Source organism: Berghia stephanieae, chromosome 4 (genome assembly GCF_034508935.2).
Source record: "Berghia stephanieae isolate SIO BIC M18660-M18661 chromosome 4, UCSD_Bste_1.3, whole genome shotgun sequence".
Taxonomy (NCBI): Eukaryota; Metazoa; Mollusca; class Gastropoda; order Nudibranchia; family Aeolidiidae; genus Berghia; species Berghia stephanieae.
This window is the reverse complement of record NC_088363.1, coordinates 53,035,409-53,062,800: the sequence shown is the minus strand read 5'-3', so window position 1 is coordinate 53,062,800 and position 27,392 is coordinate 53,035,409. Positions and strand designations below refer to the sequence as shown.

Here is a 27,392-nt window from a genome sequence, read left to right as displayed (position 1 = left end):
ATATATATATATATATATATATATATATATATATATATATATATATATATATATATATATATATATATATATATATAATACTTGTCTTACTACCTGCACTAGTCATAAAGCATGCTTTATATTTCATAGTAAAATGATTTGGTTTTACTTGAACTCTCATGTCATTGTCATATTTATTTACTTTCTTACTGTTACCATTGTCAGTCATAGAATACAATGCATATTATATTGGAATGTTAGATATTGTAGATATTATTTGAATATTAGTTTTGACGAGCATGGATACAAATTTTTGACTAAAACAAGTTAAATGAAATATTGATAATCAAAACTAGGAAAGTAGCGTCCAACTAATAACTTATTGTAAGAAGATTCTTATAAAATTGAACCTCTTTCCAGTCACAACTGGTAAACTCTAAACATCATCTTCTGTAAAAATTGAATTGAATTTAAAAAACAGTGAATGTTTATTAAAATTATATTTTTTTTTATCATAGTTCCAAAAATATTAAAATAAAGTAAGATGAATGAAAATGAATGTATTTACAGTATTAGAAAATAAAACTGTAAATTCTCATAAGTGATGATTAATCTTTAGCGTGATGACCACGCTGCCCTGTCAGGTGCAGATGATATACCCTTGTACTGGGTGGGGATCCTTACCTCCCATAGCGGGCAGGGAGGTACATACTGTGTCTTCTATCCCCTTATATCTGTTTTCCATATCTATCTTTGTCTTGGAATGAAATTACTTGTTTTTTTCTTGGCCTTGGTCGGAGTCCTGGCTGGGAGGGAAACAGTCAAATGCATAGTTATTGTTTTGGGAGATGATATTTTTTTCCTTGTAAATCATCTCTCTGTTATGTATTATTGTATGTGTTATTTTAAATGTATAATGTAAGTATTTGAGTGTGTTCCTCTTTGTTGGATTTTGTGCTTGTGTCCGGATGAGACTTATAGGTGATCTCAAACTAAGTACATTGGTGGTATGCTCTTGGAATTTACATCTGATCCCTATTTGTTCCCAGTTCCCCTTTGACTTACTTTCTCTTGAGTGCTTTAATTGTGATTCTAGAACTTTTTACTATCCCATTTTCTTCCTTTTTATTGGCGCTGATATAACCTAGATGTGTTGCAAGCGCCGTAAAACCCTTAAAAACAAAAAAAAAAAAACATATACCCTTGTACACTGTTTAGATCTTTTAAAAGTTTTGATTTTTGGAATTTTGTTACGATCCTCGTAGTAATTACTGTTAAATGAAGCTCTATCAACCAGATATCATTTGATTCTGGTGTCAGTGAGTATCTGGCTGTCATCCAAAAAATGTGCTTTACACATATCATCACATTTGACTCTTGTGTAATTGAGTACGCCAGTATATAGGCAGTGATGGATAATATAAGAGTACGAGTACAAACATGGTGTTTATAAAATGGCTTAAAATCACACTTTGGGATTAAGTAAGCTTAGAAATTTGTGGCCAATGGTGACAAATTTACCTGAAAGCCATCTGTATATGTACAAGACCTATTGTCAATAACGTGCAATATAAATCTATGTTAACACTTCATAACAATAAAAATTAATTGGCATGGTAAACTTATAGTTATGGTCTTGGTTGCCCAATGTGTTATTTTGGGAGTTCATAAGGGGCTTCAAGTGAGACATCGAAATAGTGGTGAAATTACCCACTTTAACCCTACTTTGTTCACTGTTTTATCTAGTCCCCTTTGTTTCCTTTCTCCTATATCTTGCTTCCACATATATTCTCAATGTTAAACATGACAAGTATATTCCCATCATCTACATTTTCATGACATCGACCTAAAATGTTGCAATGACATCAAAAGCCTTTAAAAAAATAGATTTTTTTTGGCAAGGAATACCTATTGCAGATGGCATCAGTTCTATTCTACATTCGTAAAATAAATAAAAACAACACAGAAATAGAAATATTTTCCTATGAAAATCGGTGCAGAAATTCTGATATACAATATATTTCTTCTTTGGAATACCTTCTATAAGAACAGGTATTGATCTGATTGAAATACTTAGATTTAGATATATAAATATCCAGAATATTTTCTTTTTGAAATGCCTAATTTGAAATAAAATATGAAATAATAATGATTCAAATAGTGCTTTTTTTCATACTATCCTCTTTTGTTTCGTCACTGTATTCATTTTACTTATTTATTTATTTTATTTATTAATTGGTTTATTTGTTTTGTTTTGGATAGGGTTGTGATATTTTTGATATCTTGGATCTTGTATTTATAAGGAATGCTATATATTCATCAATCCTATCCACTCATTTGCTCAATTCATTCATTGCTCCATATATTGATTGGTCGATCAATTTTATTAATTCCTGGGTGGGGTCCCTGGCCTCCCATAGTGGGCAGGGAGCCACTTACTGTGTCTTCTATCCTCCTATGTCTGTTTTTCAACACGCTTTCATCTTCGCCTTGGAATGAGATTACTTGGTTTTGTCCTGGCCCTGGCGGGATACCCTGGCTGGGAGGGAAACAGTCACTTGTATAGTTAGAGTTTTGGGAGTCAATATTTTTTCTATGGTAAATGTAAATCATCTCTCTTTTATGCATTGTATTAATTATTTTTTTTGGTGTAATATATAATAATAATTTGGGAGACCTGTGCTTGTGTCTGGATGAGACTTTTATGTGATCTCAATCTAAGTCTAAGTACCCAGATAGTGTGCTTTGGGAATCTACATCTGTTTCCTATTTGTACTATTCCCCTTGTCTTGCTTTTGTTTGGGTGCTTTATTTGTAAATCTAGAATCTTTTGACTATTCCCTTTTCTTCCTTTTTACTGGAGCTAATATGACCTAAATATGTTGCAAGCGCCGTAAAGCCCTTAATAACAAACAATTTCATTCATTCATTCATTTATTTATTTAACAAAAAAAAACAAAAAAACAAAAATTAAAATTGAATGAAAACTCTGGTCTTCATTTTCTTCCTTATTTCTTTATATTTCCTTGATATGGCTTACTGCAGTTAGTGGGTGGTTGGATGGGAGCATCACCCTTGAATCATATACCTATGATGTTTGCATGTTTGTACGATCCGATAGTGATGTCGTTTCTTCTTCTCTTTACTAGCCTATCCTGCTTCTTTGGTTTGTGATTGTATTTTTGACAGGGGATATTTTTTTTTCTGTAAATCTTCTGCCTGTTTGTTCTTGGTTATTTATAATTTAGCTTATGATATCTTTAGGTTATGATTTTGATTTACATTTGTACTATTTTTGTTAGATTGCTTGTTTTTTTGTTTCAGCGGTCTCTCATATAACCTCAATTGTGTTGGAAGAGACCTAAAGCAACAAACAAACAAACAAAAAAATTACTGCAGTTATGCATTTTGTGCTTTTAAGCTTAATTAATATTTCATTTTTTTTCCAAATATTTAATTCATTTTCCTAACAGTTGCATTACAATTACAGTACTCGTTGGATTCTAGCATGCCAAATTCCAGTACGTTCTGAAATAAACCATGCTGGACCTGGGTGACCAAATTTTTTCTACATAATAATAAGTCATTATCTCTACCATAAGCATAGTATTTCATCACACTCCGCACACTTTTTGGGTTCACCTGAAAGCATGCTAGAATCCAATGAGTACTTTATCATCCTGTTATTTGAAGCCAAAGCATGACTATAAATATTTATCACTACAGTTGTTACAATGAATAAATCCATTACTGAATACTGTGACTTGTGATGATTAGTTAATGATGAATTTATTTGATTTGATGTCATACCTGCTGTATGTATGAAAACTGACTATGTTTGCATGATCTCGTTTTGGCTATATTTGACCTTTGAACTTAGCTTATGCAGCCGTGGAGATGGCAAAGGTCAACCAGAAATGCCAAGCTTAAGAATCAGAAATGTGTAATTTTGGAGGGGAAAAAAAGTGCAATTTTCAAAAAATTACAAAACAAAAGTGTAATCCAGTGCAGTGCCCATTTCATAAGTAAACCTGTTTACAGTGTTGTGATACTGTATAATTACTCAACTTTATATCAACACAACAAAAACTGCAACATGACACACATGTGCAATTTTAGAATATTTTGACTTTCGTATTTAATGTTAAAAATTTGTGATTTTCGTGATAGTTGGCATCTCTGGGTCAACTTCTCATCACATGTGTTTGTATGTTTTCTTTTTTCAATACTGCTTTCTATCATTTTCCTAGAAAGAGAGCTTGGTTTTACCCAGCCTTAGATAGAATTTTTTACATGGAATGAAACAGTCAATTTATATATTTTTCTTTACCGTTAGGAGTAAATCATATTCTTGTCATATTTATAAGCTAATGTTAGTTAATAATGTTAGTATTTAATCGTTCCCCTCTTGTTATGTCCTGTGCTTATTTATTGATGGGATTCAAAGGTAATTTGAAAGTAGTCACACCTGGGTGCGGTTCCTGTCCTCCCATAGTGGGCAAGGAGGTCACTTCCTGTGTCTTCTATCTCCCTGTGTCTGTTTTCCAATTGCTTTCTGTCTTTGTCTTGGAATGAGATTTCTTGGTTTTGTCCTGACCCTGGCTGGGAGGGAAAGTCGAATGTCTATAAAGTTATAGTTTTGAGAGATTATATTTTTTACCTTGTAAATTATTAAATTTCTCTCTGTAATTTTTTAAAATTTTTAACATATAATTTGTAAACATTTGAGTGTGTTCCTCTTAGTCTTAGTGGGATCTTGTGCTGGTGTCTGAGTGAGACTTTTAGGTGATCTCGAACTAAGTATACTGATAGTGTCTGGGTGGGGTTCCTACCTCCCATAGTGGGCAGGGAGGTACATACTGTGTCTTCTATCCCCTTATAACTGTTTTCCAACATGCTTTCTGTCTTTGTCTTGGAATGAGATTACTTGGTTTTGTCCTGGCCCTGGCCGGGGTCCTAGCTGGGAGGGAAACAGTCAAATGCATAGTTATTGTGTTGGGAGATGATATTTTTTTCCTTGTAAATCATCTCTCTGTTATATATTCTTATATTTGTTATTTTCAATGTATAATGTTAGCATTTGAGTGTATTCCTCTTGGTTGGATTTTGTGCTTGTGTCCGGATGAGACTTAGAGGTGATCTCAAACTATGTACATTGGTGGTGTGCTCTTGGAATCTACATCTGATCCCTATTTGTCCCCAGTTCCCCTATGTCTTACTTTTTCTTGTGTGCTTTAATTGTAATTCTAGAACTTTTTACTATCCCATTTTCTTCCTTTTTACTGGCACTGATATAACCTAAATGTGTTGCAAGCGCCTTAAAACCCTTAAAAACAAAACAAATACTGATAGTGTGATCATGGAATCTACATGTATTCTCTTTTTGTACCATCTTAGTTTTTCTCGTGTCCTTTTAATTGTAAATCTATTATTTTTTGACTATCCAAATTTCTTCTTTTTTACTGGCGCTAATATGACCTAAATGTACCGCAAACGCCGTAAAACCTTTAAAAACAAATAAAAACAAAGTAGTCACATAAATAGATTGCTCATTGGGTTTACTTCAGTTTCCTGTTTGGTCAAGTCCCCTCTCTGGGTGGGGATCCTGACCTCCCATAGCGGGCAGGGAGGTACATACTGTATCTTCTATCCCCTTATATCTGTTTTCCAACATGCTTTCTGTCTTTGTCTTGGAATGAGATTACTTGGTTTTGTCCTGGATCTGGCCGGAGTCCTAGCTGGGAGGGAAACAGTCAAATGCATAGTTATTGTTTTGGGAGATGATATTTTTTTCCTTGTAAGTCATCTCTCTGTTATGTATTATTATTTTTATTTTGAATGTATAATGTAAGCATTTGAGTGTATTCCTCTTTGTTGGATTTTGTGCTTGCGTCTGGATGAGACTTGTAGGTGATTTCAAACTAAGTACATTGGTGGTATGCTCTTGGAATCTACATCTGATCCCTATTTGTTCTCAGTTCCCCTTTGTCTTACTTTTTCTTGGGTGCTTTAATTGTAATTCTAGAACTTTTTACTATCCCATTTTCTTCCTTTTTACTGGCACTGATATAACCTAAATGTGTTGCAAGCGCCGTAAAACCCTTAAAAACAAAACAAAACAAGTCCCCTCTTACTTTTTCTTCTTGAGTTTTTTATTCAGCACAGTGAAGCTCAAGATAAATTCTTTATGTCAGGATGAGACTTTTGTGTGATCTCAAATTAACTACTGATGGTATGCTCTTGGAATCTGCATCTGTTCCCTATTTGTACCATTCCTCTTTGTCTTACATTTCGTCTGTCAACTGGTCACATATGTGCAACTGTACAATCGTTTGTTGACTTCCTTTGTATTTTCTACGCATCACTATCTTAAGATTAGCAGAAGAAACCAATATTGTGAAAAGAGGTGATAAGCGCATAATAATATAGATTTTGGATTGAAGTGTGAATAATATGTTTAAATGGGAGTGGTTGCAGGACATTGTAGTTGCAGAAGTTACAAATTGTGACAGGGTGCGATGATTTTCAGCATATTTGAATCTGTCTCTCAAGCATGAATCCCTTAGTCCTACGTCCAAATTCTCAGTCATTGTTGTTAGTCTAGTAATATATATTTTTATTCATGGAATATTTTTTATAGAATTTTGTGTTATCCTTGCCTCATTATATTAGATGGACCCCCCCCCCCCTCCAAAAGAAAAACAAGCATTTATTAACCCATAACTAAATCAGTTAAAATGAATTAGCATTTATGCCACCAGGCCGATGGATTTTAATGTGGCCCACACACTTGCTTCTCTCCTATCTCCTTATATTATATCTTTCACCGAGCTTCTGTGTTCTCAAATAAGAATAACTAACTCCCCTGTACCCTATCTGGAATCTCCCTCTTAGTTGGGACCTGTGCTGAGACATTAAGGTGATCTCAAAGTACTAAGTGATAGTGTGCTCTTGGAATCTACATCTGTTTCTTATTAGAACCAATTCCCCTTTGTCTTACCTTTTCGTGAGTGTTTTATTTGTAATTCTCGAACTTTTTACTATCCTATTTTATTCCTTTTTACTGACGCTGATATGACCGTAATGTTTTGCAAGCGCTGTAAAACCCTTAAAAACAAACAAACGAACTAAAGATATGGATCACTCTTAGATCTACGTCTGTTCTCTGTATAATCTTATCCCTTCATCTTACTTTTCTTGGGTAATTTTAAGAGCACATAAACTGTAGTCTATAAACTTTTGGCTGTCCCACCATTTCTTTTTCATGGTGTTGAAATAACGTAGAAGTGTAATGAATGCTCTAAAATCCTTAAAATCAATCATTTTGAATGGTGACAACGAACAAAGAATCACCTTTTATGGATTGCTTTTTTTTTTTGCATACGTTTTAGATTTGAAATCCGTTTAAGCATTAATCCCTTACTTGCTGTGATGTGTTCTCATTCAATGTCTATCTAGTAATGAATATAACAAAACTGATATGCAATGATCAATGAACACCCTGGTTTTGTCGTGGTATTATTATAATGTGTACAACACACCATTTCAATTAAGAGGAAATTTATGATCTGTACCTTAATAATGATTCATAGATATTTGAGTGAGAATTATTATAATTCTTTCTGTGAAGCCATTTCAGCTGTTTTTATTCTCTCTGGATGGATCTTTTTTACACCTATTACAATTGTAAAAGCAATTATTTGTCTTAGTTGCTTTGCCTTCTTTTTTTCCCCCACCACTTGAATAAATAATTGTTCTTGTAAAATGTGTTTGCTTGATTAAAAAAAATAGTTTATACACGGTGAAAGAACAAAGCAGTCAGCTAATTTTGTTAAGGAATTTAAATGCCAGTCAACCTTACTACAATTTGTAAACAACCATAATTGATGATGATGATGATTATAATTATCAATTTGACAAAAATGAAATTTTTCATTCATAACTAGAATGTATGCATATTTTTACTGGGGTAAAATTTAGTGCAACCTCTGAGTAAAGACATTGTTGGGACCACAGAAATCATGTCGTTATCCAGGGTTTTGTTTTTAAGGGTTTTACTGCGCTTGCAATACATTTAGGTCATATCAGCGCCAGTAAAAAGGAAGGAAATGGGATAGTAAAAAGTTCTAGAATTACAATTAAAGCACCCAAAAAAAGTAAGACATATGGGAACAAATAGGGATCAGATGTAGATTCCAAGAGCACACCACCAATGTACTTAGTTTGAGATCACCTATAAGTCTCATCCGGACACAAGCACAAAATCCAACAAAGAGGAATACACTCAAATGCTTACATCATACATTCAAATTAACAAATATAATAATACATAGCAGAGAGATGATTTACAAGGAAAAAAATATCTCCCAAAACAATAACTATGCATTTGACTGTTTCCCTCCCAGCTAGGACAAAACCAAGTAATCTCTTCCAAGACAAAGACAGAAAGCATGTTGGAAAACAGATATAAGGGGAAAGAAGACAGTATGTACCCCACCCCCCTGCCCACTATGGGAGGTCAGGAACCCAACTCAGGATAAAAGATAGTTTTTTTTTGTTTGTTGCTTCAGGTCTCTTCCAACACAATTGAGGTTATATGAGAGACCGCTGAAACAAAAAAACAAGCAATCTAACAAAAATAGTACAAATGTAAATCAAAATCATAACCTAAAGATGTTTTGTTTTTATGTTTTTAAGGGTTTTGCGGCGCTTGTAACACATTTAGGTTATATCAGCGCCAGTAAAAAGGAAGAAAATGGGATAGTAAAAAGTTCTAGAATTACAATTAAAACACCCAAGAAAAAGTAAGACAAAGGGGAACTAGGAACAAATAGGAATCAGATGTGGATTCCAAGAGCATACCACCAATGTACTTAGTTTGAGATCACCTATTAGTCTCATCCGGACACAAGAACAAAATCCAACAAAGAGGAATACACTCAAATACTTGCACTATATATTAAAAATAACAAATATAATAATACACAACAGAGATGATTTACAAGGAAAAAAATATCATCTCCTAAAACAATAACTAGTATGCATTTGACTGTTTCCCTCCCAGCCAGGACTCCAACCAGGGCCAGGACAAAACCAAGTAACCTCATTCCAAGACAAAGACAGGAAGCATGTTGGAAAACAGATATAAGGGGATAGAAGACACAGTATGTATCTCCCTGCCCGCTATGGGAGGTCAGGATCCCCACCCAGATAACCTAAAGATATCATAAGCTAAATTATAAATAACCAAGAACAAACAGGCAGAAGATTTACAGAAAAAAAAAATATCCCCTGTCAAAAATACAATCACAAACCAAAGAAGCAGGATAGGCTAGTAAAGAGAAGAAGAAACGACATCACTATCGGATCGTACACCCATGCGAACATCATAGGTATATGATTCAAGGGTGATGCTCCCATCCAACCACCCGTGATAGTGCCTCCTTGCCCACTATGGGAGGCCAGGAACCCCATCCAATTGAAGCATCCAAGAGAAAGTAAGTCATAGGGGAACTGGGAACAAAGAGGGATCAGATGTAGATTCCAAGAGCATATCACCAATGTACTTAGTTTGAGATCACCTATAAGTCTCATCCAGACACAAGAACAAAATCCAACAAAGAGGAACACACTCAAATGCTTACATTATACATTATAAAAATAATAATATAGTAATACACAGAGAGATGATTTACAAGGAAAAAAATATCATCTCCCAAAACAATAACTATGCATTTGACTGTTTCCCTCCCAGCCAGGACTTCGACCAGGGCCAGGAAAAAAACCAAGTAATCTCATTCCAAGACAAAGACAGAAAGCATGTTGGAAATCAGATATAAGGGGATAGAAGACACAGTGTATACCTCCCTGCCCGCTATGGGAGGTCAGGATCCCCATCCAGTATCCAGGGTTGTGGTTAGTGCAAGGTTTGCAAGATGGCGTGATTAGTCTATTGCAGTTCACATACCTTAAATGTCACAAACCAAACAGCAAATAAAATAATAACAAAACACAAGCAAAAAAATAAAAAAAAGCAACAAAAACCAACAACAAATAACCACTATTAGTGTGTATGGTTTGATTATTTTATTCAATGGATCATTTAAAAAAATGTGGTGAGAATAATAAAAATATGAACACAGATAATTAGTCAAGACTAACACAATGAAGGGGAAGAACAACAAACAAACAAAAAAAAAAAATCCGATTATACAATAGCACCATATTTAACTCTAAATAAAAGCTACCCCTAATTATCCAACACTCATTGGACAGTTTCGAGAACACGGAATGACAGCTCCCTAAAGCCTAAATAAAAATAAAAATGGTACACTGGATTGTATTACCTATTATTTTGAGATGCCAAAACAACACACGCATTAAGTCACCATGTAAACATCACATGATAAAGATCTGAACAAGTGTGTATGAAAGGTGCCACACAAAGCAAGAAAGAAAAATACAAGAAAAAAACCTCACAAAAAATCAAGTCCACCCTGACCAGTCCCCAGTGAACTGATTTTTTGGGATGTTTTTTTTTCTTGTATTTTTCTTTCTTGCTTTGTCTGGCATCTTTCAAACACACTTGTTCAGATCTTTATCTTACACCGGAGCTGCTCCTTAATTTCTCAATTAAACATCACATGACCACTAATAAGATAGGGTGTAATGTGAAACATTTAAAAACATTTTAAAGAGAAATATTCTAATGTTTAATACTTGTAAAAAGGGATTAGTACATTTTATCAATGGTTATTATTGTTTTATTTTAAGGGTTTCAAAGAGAAAAAGTAAGACAAAGGGACTGGTTTGGGAACAGAGGTAGATTTCAAGAGCAAACTATAAATGTACTTAGTTCGAAATCATCTGAAAGTCCAACCCAAAGTCAAGAATAGTTGTTTTGTTTTTGTTTTAAAGGGTTTTACTGCGCTTGCAACACATTAAGGTCATATCAGCGCCAATAAAAAGGAAGAAAATGGGATAGTAAAAAGTCCTAGAATTACAATTAAATCACCCAAGAAAAGGTAAGACAAAGGGGAATTGGTTCAAATAGAAAACAGATGTAGATCCCAAGAGCGCACTATCAAAGTACTTAGTTTGAGATCACCTAAAAGTCTCACCTATACACCAGCACAAGATCCCACTAAGAGGAATACACTCTAATGTTTACAAATCATATGTTAAAAATAAAAAATAACTACATAACAGAGAGATGATTTACAAGGAAAAAAATATCTCCCAAAACTATAACTATACATTCGACTGTTTCCCTCCCAGCACTCCGGCCAGGGTCATGACAAATCTCATTCCAAAGATAAAGACAGAAAGCAATTTGGAAAACAGATATAGTGGGATAGAAGACACAGTAAGTGGCTCCCTGCCCACTTCAAAGAGATGATTAACCAGGACAAAAAACAAAAACAAATTATCTTTCACATAAGAATACACTTATTTCAAATCGGACTTGCCTCCCTGATGGAAAAGGACTCCAGCAAAGGTCTGAGTGAAACCAAGTGCTTCACTAAAGAACAAGGACAGAATGCCAGATAGAAGGGAATGACTGAATTATAGGATAGAAGACATCTTCAGTATCCTCTGCAACCAGCCTGCAGGGCTAAGGATTATCAAAATTCAAGGAAATGAATGTGATATATACGAACATCTGATGAATTTTGCTGATATTATGTCATATCTGTATCCAATCATATATCCAATTCAACAATATAATAAATGCCATCAATCCTGAAGAAAAAAAATAGTGCGTCACACAATCAAGGCATTCACATCAAAATGTATCCTTTCCTTAAAACATAAAACAATTAACCGAAACAGATTTCATTAACTCTCAAAGCACGATTTGAGTGAGGTGAAAAACACAAATTTAAAAAATGTATAGATGAATAAATACAATGATGACTTTTACAGGAAATTTAAATCTGGGAGAAGACAAGTAAGTGACGAAAAGTAAGGCTAAAAGGCCAATGTAAATTGGTAATGACAAATCCGTAACTCTATAATTGTTATACACTGTGTGGAAACAGGAAGACATTTATCTACAACTGCTATTGTTGAATGAGCAAAAACTCTTTCTCCATACCATAAATGGTATTGTAAAAAAAAATATTTTTTAGACAAACCCACTCATTGTATACAAAAGTGTAAAAGCTACACATCATCCACACAGACTGGAAGAAAACAAGTCACCAATTCATCAGTTTTTATTAATTTAAAAAAATGGATTAAATCAACATGATACAATGATGCTAAGGTACTGGTAATGAGATTTTACTTAGTATCGTTATTATCTATGATGAAAGTTTACATTTACCACTAAGTCTTGTAATGCTATGGCACCACTTAATGTCCTGACATGAATAAACGAATCCAATTTTATCAACTTGAATTAATTTTAAACCATCCTCACTCATACAACATACAGGACATTGCCAACTCTATATCAATTTCTTTTGGAAGTTAAACGACGCTTACAGAAGTCAGGTCACTTCACTACCAAAGAAAAGTAAAATGGTGCAAAAAACATTTAAAAAAAAAAAAAAAGAGGAGTGATAAGATTCTGTTAAGAGCCTACTACATACAATTGGGCCACTGGCACCTGAGAAATGGTAGAAAAGTTAACAAAACTCTATCCTCTGCTTGAAACCATCCAAAGTCTCAACCAGACATTAGTACAAGATATCCAACACAAGAGAGACTACCAGATCGATTCTAAGAAATTCAGATGGAGTGACTTTGCCTCGACTGATTTGCCGTTATTTCCCTTATGAGAGGATTTGATTTTTTTTTTATCAAAAGAAATAACCATCAAAAACTAAATATGACCTAATTTGTCCAAATCTATAAGAGCAACGTCACTCCTCGAGGCAAAGTCACCCCAATTGACGGAACATGCATTCATATCAGACTCCCTCCATCATGAGATAGGATACCAGTAGGGCCCATACAAAACTAAAACATCACATTCCAGGCAAAGAGAGAAAATCACATATGAAACCAGCCAGGTATCTTCACCAAACTCTCAGTCATTAAATTTCTCAGACAAAAATACTTAACAGAGTGGGTATATTTTTTTAATGGAACAATCTGCAATAACCTTAATATACATACAAGCACATAGGTAAAAAAAAAGGGAAAAATCTAAGAAAAAGTGGATAATATCATTGTACAACATCGTAACTCATAGGAAATGGAAATTAACTTATCGCATGGAATTAAATTAAATCTCTTTCCGCATCCATTAAAAACACTACAATATTGAAAATAAAAGCAACACTACAATATTGAAAATAAAAGCAAATAAAACTGGATATAAAAAAAAAACAAAACAAAAATAAAAAAAAATCCACACACACAAAACAAGAATAACCAAAAACAATAAACATCAAAACAAAAACATTTAAAAATTAAAAATAAATGAAAGCCAAATAAATTACAAAATTGAGAAGTAAGTCTCCTCAAAAATTAAGAAAAAAGCGCTTGACTAAATTTTTGCGGGAGGTATTTGACAGATTTTTGATTATAATAATATTGATTCTTGTAAGGAATGTCAACCAATGGATGTGACAATTACTTCATGCGCACATACATCGTGATAAAAAAAAACTGAAACAAAAAATATAAACTTTATCATGTACTGTATTCATAAAATCAAATCAAATGACACATTACAAAACAAAACAACTAATAAAAACAATCCAAAACACCTAAAAATTCTCTTGCAATCTCATTGTCAATGGATACATATATATCTTATTTGAGGTGATCACAACGGTTAATTCATTACTTTTTTTTCAATTAAAACAATAATCCATAAACTCATTCACACTCACTCATACACAATTCTTTGCAATGGTTCAAATTTCATGACAATTTCTCACTTCTATTTCTATTCATAAAATAGCATCAGTCTCTGATACTCTTCATCATTCTAATGCATCTTTCCAGTCAAATTTGAACAATTGCAAAATATGATAAGGAAAACAAAAAAATCAATGCACTTCATATATATTATCATAGGATTCAAACCCAGCAAGCATCAGATGCAATTTCAGATATTTTAATCACAAACAAAAGTTGTAATACACATTGTTTATAGCAATTAAATTGTTAGAACTGGACGTTGACCATTGTCAGTGTCCAGACCCAACCATGGTAGCTTTATATCCTTGCAGGCAATACCAGCATTTATCAATACTGAGAAATTATCGGAAATGAAAGTCTGGGATAGCTATTATTGATACCAATACCGGTACTGATAATTCCCAATATTACATGGCTTTCAATCAATAGGCTGACAAGAAACACTCCTGACAATCACTTCATGGTACTCGTGCAATTCTGTCTGCCTGTCTATGTATACTGCTTTGCCTGGCTTCTGTACCAGCAAGCAGAGACATTGGGTGGTGGCAAATCGACTTCGGTTGAAAACCTGCCTTATGGTCAGGGTCGCTTCATCATTGGTGATTTTCCACCTGTACGCGTTGTGGCAAAGAGCCAGAGGCCTCAGAGCATAAAGTTGAGCATTGCATTGTGAAGAAGCTTCCATGCAGGTTCGCGACTGTATGTGATGACGAGTTTGCGGTCTGGATAGATCATCATGACATAGTAGTGTAACGCCATAAGTCTCGGTCTGAAACTGAAACTGAGATGAGGCCTCTTTTCTCTATTCCTCTTATAAAATAGGCAGTACCGATACTCTGCTTCTTGGTTTTAATAAATCATCGGCAAAGTAGCACCACAATTACCAGATACTCAGTCTCGAGATCCATCACATCCAAAGTTATTATTGAGTTTGAGCAGAAACTGTAGTTATTCCATACACAATAAGAGGCAGTCACCAACAATATATATTTACAAATACATCATTTCTTATTTTCCAGCTTCTATTCTTTGAGATCCATGCAATTCAATAAATTACTTATTCCGACATCATTTACATTCAACAAATGAAATTGATAATCATCTGCAATTTTCTCACAATATCAACTCTTCAATAAACCAGTCACTTTTACTCAATAAATAGATAATACAATAAAACATTCTCTGCATATTAGTCCTCTCTCTCTATTACACACACACACACACACACACACTCTTCATCATTTCATACAAAATACTGAAGTCCAATGGCAAATCACTTTTAGTTGGGTTTTTTCGGGACAATTTTGATCAGTCATTTATTTTCTTCCATCTGATACCATTGGATCAAAATATCATATTCATAAATGATCATAATCATTATTTTTTTTCAGAATAATTTTAGTTGGCATCAATGATATAGTTGCTTTCCTGAATCAACCTTTGTGAAAACCGTGCAATGGTGATCAAGGTCAAAAAATGAATTGGTGACATTTAATTTCTTTCAACGCGTCATTGTGTCCTTGATAAAGGCACTTTACACATATATAGTCACATTTGACTAAAAAGCAATAAATACTTGGTATTAGGCAGTGACAAATATTGTAGTTGGGTCAGGATGCTCATCAAGAGATTTGAATGGTTTGAAATGGAAAATTGTTTTCAGACTAGGGGAGATAAAATGTGGCATTATGAAGCAAATTAAGCATAGAACAAACTGTAATTACATTTTATTAACAAAATGTACCGCTCAATTGTTTTTTAATTTTGAATATTTGGACACAGAGGTATTATTGCAGACGCTGACAACTTAGAAATAACGTTCTAATTAATAATAAAACAACTAAAATAAAAGTATTTGCTGAACATCAGAGTCAGTGATTTACTTCCATGCCCTGTTCAAAGCTTTCTTGGCTGCCAGTTTTTGTGTTATCACAGAGGCCAGGATCATGACACCCAATACAGCACCGATGAAGAGGTAGTCAAAGTCTTCCTTCAACACATCAAACATACGGGATGGGGTCACACGAGTGTAGAACACATCTATGAAAAAGTTGAAACAATAAAAAATACTTGAAAAATAAAACAAGCTGTCATGTAGCTCAATATCCATCACATGTGCTTAAAGTGCTTTACAAGAGTCCCAAGCTAACAGCAACACTTAAGTGTAAGACAAGACATGACGCTGGTAAGGTGCAAATACAACTTTTCTGACAAGGACAATGCTGTTACCAGCCAGATGCTCATTTTACACCTAAGTATTGTGACAGAATGTCAGCAAAGAGATTTTCCAAGAACTTGAATTTCAAGGACTAACTTTGCACAATAGGGCCGTAAGGCAAGTGTCATATCACTAGACCACAAAGCTGCACAATAACTATGAAGTGAATTGCTAAAATAATAAAAATAAATAAATGCGGGGGAGGTTACAATATCTAATACTTATATCAAAAACTGATACTCTGTTGACAATTTAGAAAATTAAATTAGGACAACCTACGAAACCTATACTTTCAAACATTTATCTCAAATGATTGTTTCACACACAAAAAATTGTTTTAGTTTTATCTGATTTCTTGTTACTAATAATAGCAAACCTTTGCTCACAAATCACCAAAAAGTTTTTAAAATTCAAATTTCTTACTCGTTTTATAACATTTGATTTATACTGTTTATATGATTTACTACAACAATTGTTTGATGGTAAATGCACAGCTAAATTTGTTGTGGGATGTTTAGTAATGTGCACCCCACAAACTGAGATGGTTGATGTCTCCATCACGCAGAGTGTAGTTATCAATTCTTAAAAAATCAAAATTGTTATTTTAAAAAAATAAAAAATTATAGCATACCAATTCCATAAACAAATACAAGAGAAGTGGATTCAAGGCCTGCTGGGAAAGTAAAAACGCCATCCACATTCACCATGGATTTGTTATAATTGATTAGAGCTTCTGTACTCAAGCCTATCTCTGGGACATAAGGAATGGTGCCTTCCTCCCTGATCAATTGGAAAGATAAAATTAAATGTAAACAACAAAATACCTTTAACAAGTGATGTGCATACTTTTCGTTGATTGGCAGTGTAAGAAATAGATTTTGTCATTATGGAGTTGGCAGCATGGCAAGCTTCCACTGTATTTTGTTCTATTATGAAAAAAAAGAGTGCTTCTTTTGAGCCTTAAGGCTCAGAGCATTGAATAGAAAGTAAAAATTGCCTGCCATCATTATGACAGGACACTATTGCAAAGTACTTCTGTAAGATCTAATAAATACAGCTATCAACCACTGCTGGGAGGGAGGGGAGTTTTTTTGGGTTTTTTGATGCCATATTCTTCTTTCATATAAAATGATGGTCATCTGCTTCAAATGTGCAAGTTTGAATCAATATATTTCAATAATTTTCACCTTACAGTTAAACCTCGTCATACTGTCATGTATGAGACAAAGGCATATTTGACAGTAAAGAAATAGTTTAAATGACATCTGGACACAACATAAAGTGAGAGACCATACACAACATGAGATGTTACCAATGTTTAAAACAAGATTTTAAAATCAAGAAATTTTTTTAAAAACTAAGAAAAAATAACAGTCACTTATTTTAGGATGTAATATATATGTCAATAAGTAATATATTTATTTGCTTTTCAACTTAATAAGACATTTGTATAGCACCAGACATATTCAACTTGAATTAGTGTTCTAAGAAATGTCATAATTTAAATAAAATGAGATCAATGGTAATTAAAGACAGTGTTTTTTAAAAAAATGAAAGTCATTTGCATTTCTGTCGACATTATTGCTGGCAAAGAATTAAGAATATAATTTAAAAATTTGAAAAAAAAAATAAAAAAATACATACATTGTTTGTTGTGTGGGCATTGCTGGTCTTCTTGGGTCCAATAGGGCTTTAGGCATTGACAAAACACCTCCCATCTTGAGGGAAACTAAAGGAACGGAGAATCAAATTACAAAATAGAAATCAAAAGATGCAAACATTACAATGGTGGGGAGTACGATTATGATGTTGATAATGATGAAATAAGCTTTTTAACCAATAACTGTTGTATTTCCTGTAAACAAGAACAATTTTTTTTTTCATTTAAATGCTATTGACCCTTTTGCATTTAAGATGAATGAAAATCACCCAATTTATTTTATTGCCTATTCATGTGCACAAAAGGGAGTTAAACAAACAAACCTATGATACTCTTGCTGGCAATGCCCTTTTCCGTCACTGAAGTTTCCATGGCGTATAAAGGCTCGGGGAAGATGTAGGATTGTCTCATGACAAGAGGGTGGAGCGGTGGATTGAAGGAAGAGAAAGCTGTTGAGTTGCTTTGCTCTTTACCCTCAAACATCTCCATTACTCCTATCTCATTGCGACGATTCTTCTCGTTATAATAGGAGTACTAAAAAGAGAAATTTCAGACACAAAATAAAATGTGTGACTATTCTACTTGTTTTAACATGAGTACTAGACAGACATTTCAAAACCAAAATAAAATATAGAATAAATTATAACATTCTGAATAGCACAAATGCACTGAATTATCATACTAAAAACTGATTTACAGACTACATATTCATATAATTATCCACAATTTTTTTTAGTACACTTTTATATAGTAGGAATATTTTAAAAGATGTACATTGATGAAGCCACACATGCAAGTGACAGGCAGCAATTTGATGAAAATCTATCCTTAAACAGCTTTTATTAATGGGTCAACTTTATAATTGTCAAAGTTTGTATAACAAATATACTGAGGTTTTAATTAATTATGAATTGTGTGACAATAATGTAGACATATTTTGTAATCATAATTATTATTATTATGATTATGACTATTAATATTATTATCATTATAATTAATAATAATAATAATAATAATAATAATAATAATAATAATAATAGTTATAGATATTATTATTATTATAATTATCATCATCAATACTATTTAAATGCTTAGAGCTGATATTTCAGCTTTTAAAAAAAGAAAAAAAAAAAAAACAAGTTCTCTTTCAATCATTGATGAGGCATCAAAAGTGTAATATAATGATGATTTATTTCTTACCACAACCCAATTTTCAGAGTGAATGACTTTGATGGGTCCCCTGCACCTTTTGTGTGTTTGGTGGAAGACAAGATGACCCGTCACTCCATCAACTAAATAGATGGAGAAGAATCCAGATGGACCTGAATATAACAGGATAAAAAAAAAATACAAATAAAAATTGTAATACACATAATTAGTTATAGTAAAATTTGAGTACAGGACATTTCCTTGATTTCATTTCACTAATGTCACAAGGGACAAAAATATATTGTTTTCTGCTTAGCCAATAATGAACTATAATATAGGTTTGCCAATGAAGGAGATAAAAAAATTTACTGAACTTTTACGCAAACAAATTGACCGACCAATCAGATGAAGTCTATTTATGATAACTTCATAACAGCCAACTTTTCCTGGATAAAACAGGACAACCTAACACAAAATACTGTCATGACCCAGAATAGCAATATGTTTGGACTAATATATAAACTATATTTAGAGCTCTTTCCATTCCTTGTTCTTATATTTTATATTCAAAAAAGCATAATCCTGAGGTCAGCAAGGGTCATTTCCATACATATAAACAGTCCAATTTTAAAAAAAAATCTTTCCTCAGATTGTCAAAACGACACAGTCCCGATTTTATCAGGACAGTTGGCCGATATGTAACTTGAATATTACCTCTTGTCACAGATGCAGCAGAGGCTGGTTCTTCTCCCTCTGTGACAACAGCCACCAAGTTTGGGTTGAGGTACTTGTATAAGACACTCCTATCTCCAAGCACACGGCCCTGGGAGTGGACATGCTCTGAAAACAATGATTGAAGCAAAATGTCAAATTTATGTCTTCTAAAATGCAAGGTTACCAGAAATTGACGTCACTCAGCTCTTTGTTACTGTTCTTAGACAACTATTTTCCTGATTAGATCTCATTTAATTATATCAATCACACTATTAACTTTTAAAATTACGTTGACTTTTGTGTGATGGACATTATATCTGACTGGTGGATGATGTGAGTATATTACTTAAAAACATTGAGTCAATACACGTTCAAGGTAACACACAGTTTTGTGTTGATACGTTATATCCGGCTGGAGGATGCATCGCATCAATTTCGCATAAATTATTAAAAAATGCTGAAGATTCAAAATGCAATCAGATCTCTCTATTATACAGATAAAATGATGGAAACAAAGGTGTTCAGATTATGAACACATCAACTGTAGTAGAAACAGATCTAGTAGTAAATAAAATTTTAATATTTTCATCAACTTTTTTTTTTAATTCCTAAAGGAGGGAAAAAAAAATAAATCAGAAATGAAATAGAGCAAATTTGAAAAGAAAAAAATTATATTTAGCTGCATGCATGGGGAAGGCTCTCAACCTACCTAAGGGTCTTTTGCTGTATACAGCTGTGATAGATTGTTGAGACTTCTGTAATGCTAAATTCCAAACCTGTTCAACATCAATTCCTCCTTTCTTGTTATGGATAAGCCTATTAAAAAAAAATAATAATAAAATTAAAATTATTATTATTATAATTAATATAATAATAACAATAACAATAATAATAATAATAATAATAATAATAATAATAATAATAATTATCATCATCATCATTATTATTCGTTTTCTTATTCTTATCATTACAACTTATTGTTAACATCATTAACTTCAACATTATAAAATGATTTTACTACATAAACCATACAAAGCCTAGCCGTTTTTAAGACTTATTCTAAGGTGTTAATTTGACCTGATAGTCAAAAGTACTCTTAAAACTAATGAAAATGGGAAAACAAAGACATTTTTTCTACTATGTTGCATTAATTCAACTGTTGTGTTGAAAAAGAGAGGATAAAATCAGTGAGACACCATAATATGATCCATAGTTAACATAGATCAAATGATTTGTAAATTTTTTTCTTTTTGAAAAGGTGAAATTTTATCAACAAGTGGAATTTAAGAGAAAAGCTTTTTGTGGAATTAAGTTCAGAACAATAATAATATATAATAACAACAACAACAACAATAAATAATAATAATTGTTCTGAATATTTACAGATAGATAGAAATTTCCATAACTACACAAATTCGACAAGAGACATCCAATGAGAATAAGAAAAAACTTTATTTTGAACAAGAAGATTGATGGACAGCTCTGTCCCTTTCGACTACTCAGTCGCCTCTCTCTCCCTCTTTGTCCGCAAGCACTGTCACCGATTCCGGCATTACTTTTTTCTCAACATTAACTCCCCACCTTGAAGTACTTAATTACATTAAACTTCAATCAAACAGATGAAAGTAAAGTTAAAGGAAAAGTATCCAAAAAAAAAGTATCTAAAATAGAATTTAAAAACAAAAAAGCGTGAAAATCAAGATTCGCATTCAAGATTTAACATAACACCATGATAACAATCATTAGCATGTTATTGTTTTCATTCAATTCAATGGACGTTTACATTAATACAAATAAAGATAGGAGAGAGATAATAACAAAAAAAAAAAAGAAAATCTTTAAAATAAAGACACTTCAAGTACAAAGCCTAACTGCTTAACACCAGTTTGCATTAACCTACTGGTTATCTCCACCAACGGCAAATAAAAAAAGGAGAAGGAAAAATATTCAAGTGCAATGTAAAAAAAAAGGAATGTGTGGTATGATAACATCGGTACCCACCCCACAAGTCTCGAGTAATAATATTAAGAACAGGTAAAGAAAGGCAAAGCAAAGGTATCCCCTCTTTTTTTTTTTTTCAACGGACACCTAACCGTGACTGAACTTTGACAGTATCATTTACAATTTACACACCTCTCACTCACACGCCATATGAACGGCGCCTCCAAACAAAAACAACTCACTTCATCTCTTGTTGTTAAAAACAACTAGCCCATACCCTCCCTTCTCTTATCTTAATACAATGGGTAAATCATGGAAGAGGGTGAAGAGGCAAACAAAAGTGAGGGGTAAAAGGTAAACAATGGACATTAATTTCAATGTGCCCTGAACAAGTATAAGTAAAAAGGTAGAAAAGTTCACGTACAGTAAACTCCGATTAAACAAGTTCACTTAAAAAAACGAAATACATTGATAATAGGTTTGCGTTACATTAATTCAAACAATACATAACGTCAATATCATGAAAACAATATAAATGATAGCATTAAATCATCAATGTTTCAAACAAAGCATGTTATTCCTGTTTCATATACAGTAGGCGACGCATTACTGCACGCTCACGGGAGAAGCCAAAATCATGCAGCAATGCCTCGACCACTAACAGGATTATAGATCTAAACGATTCGGTGGTTTTACAATACGACCTCTCTTAGTGACACCTAGTCTCCTATTACTAAATGTTGGTAAACCTTCATTGACAGATTGATCTTCATCTGATTTAGACTGATTACTCTCTTCTAAGACGTAATCACTTTCATTATCATCATCCAATTCATAAACGTGTACTCTTTGTATTGGTCTTACAAGAATTCCCTTAGCAGTTTTCAACTCTATGGTTCTTACCAAACCATCGCGCTCGGGCAACAAGCGAATTACACGAGCCATAGGCCAATGCAACCTAGGACAGTTATCTTCTCTGATTAAGACCAATGAATTTTCTCTTATTGGTGAACTTTTGGGTGAAGATTTAACAAGTGGAAGATTACGGATATATTCCTTATACCAGAACTCCCAAAACTTGTCTAATTGCCTGCTGATTTGTAAATGACCATCTCGCAATGAAATGTTGGAAAGCGAACGTGCCTTACCACCGACAACGGGTTTATGACCATCAGACCGACCCAACAGAAAATGTGACGGAGTAAGCACCTCTTGACACTGCGGGTCATCAGAAACATATGTAAGCGGACGACTATTAATCACGGACTCAACCTCGACCAGTGCCGTTTCAAGTTCACTTCTTTTCAACACCCTATTCCCAAGAGTTTTCTTCAGTGACTGTTTTACAGATCTAACGAGCCTTTCCCAAATTCCACCCCTCCACGGAGCTCTGGGAGCATTAAATGACCACTTCACAGTGTCACCGGTTGAATTATCAGCAATAAGTCTCTGAGCTGCTTGGAATGTCTTTGCGTTGTCTGACAAAATCTTTGTTGGTTGACCGCGCCTAGCAACAAACCTCTTATAGGCCAACATGAAATCCCCCAGGATAAGCTTTCACATAGTTCGAGATGGACAGCCCTAACCACACAACAAGTGAAGAGTAAAATATAGAACTTCTTTCCAACTGCATCCGACGCGTAAAGCGGACCAGCGAAATCCAAACCACAAATGCTGAAAACATCTGATCGTTTCAAGCGTTCGGCAGGAAGTGGAGCCATGTCTTGACTGCATTCTACAGAATCAAAGCATTGACACCGCACACAATAACGTTTAACCCTTTTAGCTTGAGACCTCAAACCTATGATCCAATATCTGTTACGAAGAGATTCCATCATTTGTGACACACCTGCATGTTTCAAACTAACGTGTTCTCGGCGGACAAGCAACAAAGTCAAATGGCATTTCGGCAGAATAATCGGATACTTCTCATCATGACTTAACTCAGAAAACTCCAAACGACACTTCATTCTAACAAGCCCTGAGTCATCTAGAAACGGATTCATTTTGTACAGCACCGAGCCTTTCTTCAACCTTTCCTTCTTCAATAGGCAATTGATTTCTTCTGAGAAATGAACGGCTTGGATGTGCAACAAGAGCTTAGTATTGGCGGCATCTAACTCTTCAACAGAGAGATTCTTATCTTTACTCACTTTTCTTTTGGTAGCATTGTTAATAAAGCGCAAGACCCATGCCATAACTCTAACAGCCTTAGTGTATTCTCCCCACCGTTTTGAGTCTAACACTGATTCAACACCAACAAGGCAAGTATTGACTTCAGAAGCCCCTTTTTCTTCTACCAGCGCTTCTTCATTAGGTGCACATTCTGAGACATTCGTATCGGCCGTAAATTCCTTCAACCAAGGAGGACCTCTATACCACAATGGGTTGGCCATCAACTCCTTTGCAGTTAAACCCCTGGTAAGACAATCAGCGGGATTTTCTTTACCACGACAATGGTTCCACGCCACTGGTTCCGTGACTTCCTGAATCTGAGCCACCCGATTGCAAACAAATGGTTTCCACCTAGTTGGGTCACTTCTTATCCATTGCAACGTAACCAAGGAGTCTGTCCAGCAGAAATACTTGACATTATCAGGTAAATACAGTGAGTTGATAACAGAGCGAAGCAGCTTAGACCCTACAACTGCCCCCAACAACTCCAGCCTAGGCAACGTAACGGGTTTCAACGGGCAAACTCTAGCCTTCGATAGTACCAAGGACACGGACACTGAACTATCTGACTCCAGAACTCTTAGATATATGACCGCGCCATAAGCTTGCATGGAACTGTCACAGAAACAGTGCAATTCAACTCTTTGTTTATCCCCCCAAGACACTGCAACATAACACCTTGGAATGGACAACTTCTTCAACTCCGTTACACCTTTGAGCCAAGAACGGAATACATGACACATAGCCTCGGAGACCTCTTCATCCCACGAAACTCCCAGTTTCCACAGATCCTGGAACAAAATTTTCACAGTAATGATAAACGGAGATATTAACCCAAGAGGGTCAAAGATCCTGGCAATGCAACTGAGCACTAACCTCTTAGTCACTATCAAATCGGACGCGACTACCTCACTATCAAAGGTAATTGAATCTTCCCTTGGATTCCAATGCATTCCAAGGACCTTAACTGACTCGACCTCGATGGTCTTATCCTTAAATTGTCTTTCACAATTTTCAGCAATGTCGGAACTATTAGATGACCATTTGCACAAATTCATGCCAGCTTCAGACATGATCTTCATGGCTTCTGATTTCAGACTCAGAACCTCTTCGGTGGTGTCACCACCCGATAACCAATCATCCACATACATGTTATCTGACAGTTCTTGTTTTGTATTTGATTCTGGATACTTTGACAAATGATGTCGGATCGTTGCATTTAGCAAAAACGGACTGGCCTTATTACCGAACGGTACGCGGACTATGCGCATAACGCGAATTTTGTCACCAACTTTCCAGAGGAAACGATGGGCATCTCGATCTTCCGGTTTTACCAAGATCTGGAGAAACGCCTTTTCAATGTCTGCACTTAACGCTATTTTGTACCTCCTGAAACGCATGAGTACGTTACATAACAACGGCAACAGGTTTGGGCCTGTATGCATGCAGTCATTTAGAGAGACTGAATTCGGACCGGACGCAGACGCATCGAAAACGGGACGTATCTTGGTAGATACACTAGACATCTTCACCACAGGTCGGTGTGGAAGATAAAACTTCATGTTGACATTTGTCACCTCTTCCTCGTCTTTTATTTCTTCTATTATGCCCTCTGCCTCCATCTTATGGAATACCTCATTGTACCCCTCTTTTAATACTTGATCTTTATACAACTTTTTGTCTAACCTTTCAAGCCTTATTCGGGCTTGCTCTTCATTTGTCTGTAAAGACTGTTTCTTTATTTCGACCCAGGGCAAGGCCACTTCGTACCTTTGCCCATTGTGCTTAATGCTCTCTGAAAATTCAGTCATGACTTTTGACTTAATTTCTGGTTTGGCCTCGTGACAACATTCGAGGTAACTTAAATCCCACATTTTTCTAAAGTCTGAATGAGGGATATCTGTTAAACATAATAGTTGCGTGGGGTTCGAATCCCTTGTCTGAGTGTTTGAACTCACATAAGTCCCTGAGAGAACCCATGTGTCAAAAATGGTCTTTTGAGCGACCAATCCAGAGGACCCACTTACACTGATTCCTGCTCTGACTATCTTCCAATAATAATCTTGTCCAAACAAGAAGTCAATAGTGACATCACCATCACTCTGCAAATTCTCAGAAAAGTTGCATGCGGTAAATTCTGACATAACACTAACAGGTATAGCAGGCCTATACATGGGGGCACAGATTGTGTTCACCTCAATCAAAAACATGGAAGTCTTACTTCTATCTGGTAAGTCAAAGCTAACATCATAAACATTCTTTGTGGAATTACCAGATGGCTTCTTAGCCTCAAAAGCAGACACATTCAATTTCTCACGACCATACAAGGTTGGATGGATCAATTTGACAGCTTTAGTGGAGATGAAGCTTCTGTCAGCACCACTGTCCAGCAAAGCTGTAAATTGATTTCCATTTACAGACACTTTCATGGTTTGTAACACAGTGCTCTCGTTTGTAAGTTTACTTCTACAAAAACTAACATTGGTGGATTCGGAATTAACATCAACATCCATCTTTTTTGTGTCTTCTTTCTTACAGAAGAAAGCATTGTGTTTTTGACCACATGATTTACAATGAGAATAGCATTTTTTAGCAATATGTCCTTTCTTAAAACAAACAAAACACAACTTGTTGTCCTTAATCTTAATCAAAACATCCTCTTGTTTCATCGAATTAATTGTCCGACACTTTTCCGTTGGGTGTTTACCAGAGCAAAACAAACAACGCCCGCTGTCATCACTCATAGTAGACGTAAAGGCAGACACCGTTGACGAGGATCCATGATGACGATTCGTTGGTTGTCGTTGTTCACGCCGCTCACGTTGTTCAGGATTGAAGCTGTAAGAGCGTTCCCGATTTTCAATCTCGCATTGCAAAAAATCCATTAAGAAGTCAAGATCCGCTTCCTTCCTGAGGCTCTGTCTGGCCCACATGAGTCGAATATCCGACGGCAACCGGCTCACGATGATAGGAGTTAGAACCAAACCAAATTTGCTGCCATCTACATCCAAGTTTTTCAGACTTCTAATGTTCACTTGTAGTTGATTGAACACCGACCACAATGCTTTCGTGTTTCGCGTGTTTGGAAACTCTACGTTTAACAAATTTTGCACGTGTCCAAAAATAATTCTTTCTTTTCGACCAAAACGATCTTTCAAAATATCCAAAGCAACTGAATAATTTTCTGATGTTAAAGAAAGTCCTTGAATGGCAACTTTTGCCTCTCCAGTCAAGAAACTCTGCAAATAGCTAAATTTCGAAATGTCTGGTAAGTTGGTCTTATCAATAAGAGCTGAAAATTTGTCTTCAAATGATGGCCACTCGGAAAAATCTCCGTTAAATTTCGTTATCTCAATTTTCGGCAGTTGGGGTGACGCGGTATAATGGGATCCGACTGTAGTAAGGTGTGCAGGTAAGGGGCCCTGAACCGGCATTTGGGAAAGCTGATTCCATTTGCGATTGGCTTGCGCGGTTGTTTCATTAGCACGCACGATGTATTCTTCCGCTTCGTCAATGTCCGTAGGCAATTCTGACGCCTCTAAAAGTAATTCTAAATTGTCTTGAATTTCGTTTAACTGATCCAAACGTTTACTTACATCGTTCAGTCCAACCTCGATTTCCTCTCTAGAAACATCACTTTTGTTAATTATAACTGATAATCGATCCACAGCTCTCGTT

The 27,392-nt window shown here is 34.7% G+C and overlaps 1 protein-coding gene across 1 annotated transcript in view; it reads right to left on the bottom strand.

Moving 5' to 3' along the window:
• Nucleotides 1-10,045: 10,045 nt before the first annotated feature.
• The window catches only part of LOC144970805 (ER membrane protein complex subunit 1-like), a 44,098-nt gene continuing 26,751 nt past the window's right edge, over nt 10,046-27,392 (bottom strand). Inside the window, exons 19-26 of the mRNA XM_078910828.1 lie at nt 20,308-20,414; nt 19,599-19,724; nt 18,936-19,057; nt 18,059-18,269; nt 17,720-17,804; nt 16,707-16,855; nt 10,588-15,897; nt 10,046-10,392 (exon numbers count right to left, since the gene is read on the bottom strand). Of these exons, the coding sequence (XP_078766954.1) occupies nt 15,737-15,897; nt 16,707-16,855; nt 17,720-17,804; nt 18,059-18,269; nt 18,936-19,057; nt 19,599-19,724; nt 20,308-20,414 (961 nt within the window). The 3' untranslated portion in view covers nt 10,046-10,392; nt 10,588-15,736. The remainder of the gene's footprint in view (nt 10,393-10,587; nt 15,898-16,706; nt 16,856-17,719; nt 17,805-18,058; nt 18,270-18,935; nt 19,058-19,598; nt 19,725-20,307; nt 20,415-27,392) is intronic.